General features: G+C 32.4%; 1 protein-coding gene across 1 annotated transcript; it reads left to right on the top strand.

Annotated features, from left to right (window-relative positions):
- Positions 1-64: 64 nt before the first annotated feature.
- LOC139496325 (ADP-ribosylation factor-like protein 6) lies at positions 65-1,466 on the top strand. Its single transcript, XM_071284844.1, has one exon. The coding sequence runs from the start codon at positions 357-359 to the stop codon at positions 933-935; it is 579 nt and encodes a 192-aa protein (XP_071140945.1). The 5' UTR covers positions 65-356; the 3' UTR covers positions 936-1,466.
- Positions 1,467-5,820: the final 4,354 nt, after the last annotated feature.

Below are 5,820 nucleotides of genomic sequence, written 5' to 3'. Positions count from 1 at the left end.
ATTTTGAACTTCATGGATAAATAGATGCGAGAAAACGTTCTTTCAAACGTTCGAAAGATTTAGAAAAATCACCGTTGCTTGACGGGAAATAGTTGTTTACAGTGGTAACAGGAAGCGGCTACACGTTTTAGCAGTTTTACCTGAATTTCACACCTTGATCAAGTATTTGTATCCATTTATATGAACTAATTAATTGTCAAAGAAGCAAGAACCTTCAGATATGAGCTGATTCGCTTTAAAATGGAAAAATAACACTGACAAAAATCAAAATCTTGCAAAGAACTGGTTGAAACTCGTACACACGGACTCTACACATAATAGTTATTACAAATTGTATTAGTACTATAAACTTAAAGATGGGATTTTTTGACAAACTCGCAAAATGGCTTGGTTTGAAAAAGAAAGATGCAAATGTTATTGTTGTTGGACTTGATAACAGTGGTAAAACAACAATCATTAATCATCTTAAACCGAAGGAAACAAAATCTCACGACATTGTGCCAACCATCGGTTTCACAGTTGAAAAATTTACAAGTAGTGCCTTGTCAATTACAGCATTCGATATGTCAGGCCAAGGCAGATACAGAAATCTATGGGAGCATTACTACACAGAATGTCAAGGCATTATATTTGTGATAGACAGTAGCGACAAGCTTAGAATGGTTGTTGCAAAAGAAGAATTGGATCAACTTCTAAATCACCCCAAAATTACTAATAGAAGAATTCCCGTTCTTTTCTTTGCCAATAAGATGGATGTACGTGAAGCAATTTCCAGTGTTAAAGTTTCTAGTTTGCTTCAGTTAGAACAAATAGAAAACATGAAAAACAAACCATGGCATATATGTGCAAGTAATGCTTTAACAGGGGAAGGTCTTATGGAAGGCGTAGAATGGATAAGTGACCAACTTCGGGATATTATAGATGGAGGCAAATGATTAACACTTATTGATAGGAACGATAGCTGTTATTTTAGTAATTTGAGATATGTACATTTGGTACATATTCAAAGTTAAAGAAATCATAAACAAATGTACAGTTTAACTTGGTGTTACAAAAAAATGTATATACAATGATATATATTTTACTGAATTCTTGACTTTTGTATTCTTTCATTTTCTTTTATGATGGACGAAAATGACAAATAATAATTGAAGAAAGTATTACACTGTTACAGCGAAAATTCAATTCAGTGTAAAAGTTATGTTTTCTTGAAATTATATAATTAATATTCATCTTGTTATTACATGTATGTTCATTAGTACAGGCTGCTTCACACCTTTTTAAAATTGTAAATGTGTCAGTACATTTTATTTGATAAAAAAATAACACTAACACTGACTTATGTATACGTGTTTTTCTTATAAATGTTCAATTTTATATACATGTACTGTACATGTAGTGTAATTAATAAATTTACATTGAAATGATACAAAAAAATATCAAGAATTGTTCTAATTCAAACTTAAGACTTTGTTTTCAATTTTATAATTTAGTAGGTTTTACCCTTGTCAATCGCAATCTGTACGTCCAAAAATTGGTTTCCTTTCTCTAACTTTAGTTTGCCTCAACCAAATGTCTTAAAACTTATGCACAATGATTATTACCCCAAAAAACAGATCAGGTTTAAATTTTGGTTGCATCAATTTTACCATTCTAGAGTTACATGTATGTCCCTCTGCAAATGAAAAAAAATACTGAATTTTTCATAATGACATTTCCATACCTTTTCTTTAGTTTGCCTTAACCAAATGTTATGGAACTTATGCACAATGCTAAATTACCACAAAACAAAGATCAAGGTTGAATTTTGGTAGCGATTAACTGTTCTAGAGTAACTGTACATGTATGCCACTTTACAAATGGAAAAATTGTTGGATTTTTCGTTTCAGTCTGTAACTTTAGTTTGCCTAAACTAAATATGTGAAATGTATACACAATGCTAATTACCTCAAAACTCAGATCAAGTACAAATTTGGGTAGTGTCACTTTTACAATTCTTGAGTTACTGTATGTCTCTTTATAACATTATATGTTATAGGGGGCATCAGCTGTTTCCCAGTCCCCTACCGACTTTAGGTTTGCACTCTGTCCGTCTGTCCATTTGTCAGTCCGGCAAATCAGTTTTCCAGACTTTTTTCTTCATGCTTGAAGATATTGATTTGTTATTTGGTGTATTGTTTTATCATGACAAGTTACAGGTCAAGTTTGACTTTCATGATTTTAGCTCTTCTCCTTGTTCAGTTAGAGCCCTTTCCCTAGTTGTGCATTGTTTAAGCTGGAAAATAGTTTGTTCTATAAAGCAGGAGTTGTTTCCCATTGCCCAAAATTCTAACATTGGAAGCAAAGTTGGTAATTTGAAAAAAAGAGTTTTGAATTAGATGTTTCATCAAACCTTGATGGTTAATAAGCTTTCATTAACATGGACTCATCAATTAGCCACAGAGACTTATGAAAACTGATGTTAATTGACACAAATTAGTCTAATATCATGAACATCAGGTTCATATGATTTGAAGAATTATGGGAAACATTTCAACAGAAAAGATCCTTTAGAAACACGTTAAAAAAAATATGGGTTTGAGGTATAATGTAAATACATCAAAATATAAAGAAGATGTGGTATGAGTGCCTATGTGACAACTCTCCTTCTGAGTCACACTGTGTACAAAGTAAACAATTAATGGTCAAAGTACAGCCTTCAACACTAAACCTTTGAAATGTTATACAAGTACAATGTATATCATAGGCGGATCCTTTTGCAAAAAATGTAGATCTAGATGGCCATGAACTTGAAGAAAACTTTGTCCCCCACCTTGACCTACTTTCGAAATCCATGATCATTTATAGTTGTCCACATAACAAAGTTAAACCAGGAAATTTATGATATTACGAGTCTGCATACACCTGGATATTCACAGTAAATGCTCAGACATTGATGGACATACAGATTTATAATATTAAAGCAGGCAAATGATTTGAAAAGGCTGATCTGTTGCTGTATGATGAAGGTCAAATGGTCATATTTCATGGTTCAGTGGTTTCGAGTTTTAAATTTATTCAAAAGGATTCTGAAACACATTTTTTTCTTATTTAAATCTAGTTTCTTAAGTTTAACATTCAATTTCAGTTCTCCTGTAGCAAGTGACCTATAATCATAAAGTGTCTTTATTACGTCAAATCCAGTAGTTGTGTTTGGTTTATTAATTTCTGGGTCAAAATTTGTATGACCTTAAAAAAAGGTCATATCTAAGACTAAATTGTGTGATCTTCAATAGTTTGAATCATAATAAGTTTTCACTCTGCTGTCTGTTGGTACATATATTGAAGATGTGCATGTGTTCAGGGTTTTGATTTTTATTATGTCTCCCGATCAACAATGTCGGGTGACATACATGTATTGCTTTTCCTCTGTTTCTTTTTTTGTATTATTATTATATATTCTTCCACCTATTTTGTCCAGCAGTTTTCTCGGAGCCGATGGAACCAATCTTAATGAAAGTTAACTATAATGAGGATTCAGGAACACAAAATTTGGGGTTGCAGTAGGTCTTAAGAACATAAAACATGGCTTCCGTCTCCATGGAAACAACAAATGTGAAAAATTCCACTTTTTGGTTTTGGTGGATTATTTGGATATGCTTAAGGTGGTACCTAACACTACAGGGAGATAACTCTGTAAAGTTAGCTAAACGTTTTAATTATGTTGTGTTGTAAAAGGAATATTAAGCTTCTCAATGATCAAAACTGGTGTTTGTCAAACTGCTATATAACCAGTGTAATTTTTTGACAAAACGGTTGGTTCAAATTTTTAGAAATTTTTATGTTTTTGTTAAAGGGTCAAAGTAAGTACTTTATCAATTTTATGAAAATTAAACGAGCCAAATTAATTTTAGTGCAAGTGTTGGGTACCACCTTAAACTAAGAATCATTATGTTTTGATACAATGTAGGTGCCCGCTATATACTGGTTTTGGTATGATTTTGGCAATCATTGGAACTACTATGTTGCCATGGAAACTACACCAAAACTTTCAAAAATATCAAAATGCTGCAAATTAAATAAAACTCCACAGCATTGGTAGATGTGGAATCTGGCGTTGGAATTTTGAAAATGTCTTCTGTTACCATGGAAACAATGCAAAACAGGTCAAAATGCTCCAAAAACCTTAAAGTGGCATTTACTTTCTTAAAATGGTAGGTCAAATCCATTGAAACTTTGATGGTATGTTCCCTCCCATGTACCAATGTGGTATCTGCTATTAATTTTTCGGAATGGTCTTTGTTACCATAGGAACCAACAAAAAATTCAAAAATTTCAAAATGCTCCAAAAGGAGTAGGTTCAGTAAGACCCCTTTTTGGCCCCAAAAAAGCAGTTTTACAAAATTGTTAAAATGTAAACTTTTAGTTATTTATTGGACAGTAGAATGCTTCTGCTACATAAATAGGGGCTGTTTGACAATACAATGCACATATATATCGGGTACTAGTACCATTAAGTCATGCTAAATTACTGAAATCTTCACAATTCTAGCATTTTAGTTAAATTTTAGACAGTTTTCGTGTGAAACGAAAGTGGCCGCATTCGTGTTCATCCTTAATATTGAAATGTAAGTTGTATTTTATGATAATACATAACATATATAAAGGTTGAGGATGAACACAGATGCGGCCTCTTTCATTTTTGACAAAAATCATCTGAAAAGTGACATTTTTCGGCATATTTGGTAGATTTTTCATATTTGAGCTTAAATCGGGTTGTTTTTAATGACTAAATCAGTTAAAATCTTTCACATAAATTAATTGATTCAAATGAAATAGACACTTAAGTGTTTAAAAAGTGGTCAAAATCTTTCATAAGATGAACCTGAAATTTGAGGCCAAAATCGGTCCTTACCGGACCTACTGCTTTATGAAACTTTATATGATTGATGACTGGCAAGTCTGGATGAGACTTTTGTCTTTGGAATTTCCAAAATGGCCACTGTTGCCATGAAAACTGCAAAAATGTCAAAAATTTTCAAAATGCTTTGAACTTAATGTATCTTGTATAGATGAGACTTTTGTCTTTGGAATTTCCAAAAAGGCCACCATTGCCATGGAAACTGCAAAAATGTCACAAATTTTCAAAATGCTTTGAACTTAGTATATCTTGATATTATTGTTAACTGGCAAGTATAGATGAAACTTTTGGCTTTGAAATTTTCAAAATGGCTTCAGTTGCCATGGACACTGCAAAAATGTGAAATTTTTTAAAATGCTCTGAATGTACTGAAAATTTACAGAAAGATGTATAGCCATGCATATATGTACATGTATGTGCATTCACTGATAATTTTTTTGAAATGGCTGCTGCTTAGTGTCAATGAGTTGAAGGGTGACATCTGCTATTGCTTGCAATGGCAAATCTAGTTAATATTTGCTCTTTGGGGAGATACATTTATTTGAACTTTTGTCATTTTTTTAGTATTTACTTGCACAAAAGGATTGTTTCCAGATAACTTCTCCTATAGTTCGAATGCTAAGATTCCCTTTTGATATTATAATTCTACATATTTACTCTTCAAATATTAAACACGAGCTAGGTTTGATTGCTAGGAAGTTTTAACTTTGCTGGCTCTTTGTACATATATTGAAGGTGTGCATGTGCTCAGGGTTTTTCCTTTTTATTGATATTTCCTCTTTTGGGAGATAGTATAAACTTTGTCATTTTTGGGGTTTAAGTGCTCCAATGCTCAACTAATAACACTTTTCATCTGCAGGGGCGTCAATTGTGTCTCCCAGACACAATAATATGTCAAAGAAAGTCCTACATTGACTTTG

This window comes from Mytilus edulis, chromosome 1 (assembly GCF_963676685.1).
Source record: "Mytilus edulis chromosome 1, xbMytEdul2.2, whole genome shotgun sequence".
Taxonomy (NCBI): Eukaryota; Metazoa; Mollusca; class Bivalvia; order Mytilida; family Mytilidae; genus Mytilus; species Mytilus edulis.
Note: the sequence above shows the minus strand (reverse complement) of the source record. Positions and strands in the feature narration are given on the sequence as shown.

Coding starts and splice junctions, on each gene's coding strand:
- LOC139496325 (XM_071284844.1), top strand. CDS start 357: ATGGGATTTTTTGACAAACTCGCAAAATGGCTTGGTTTGAAAAAGAAA.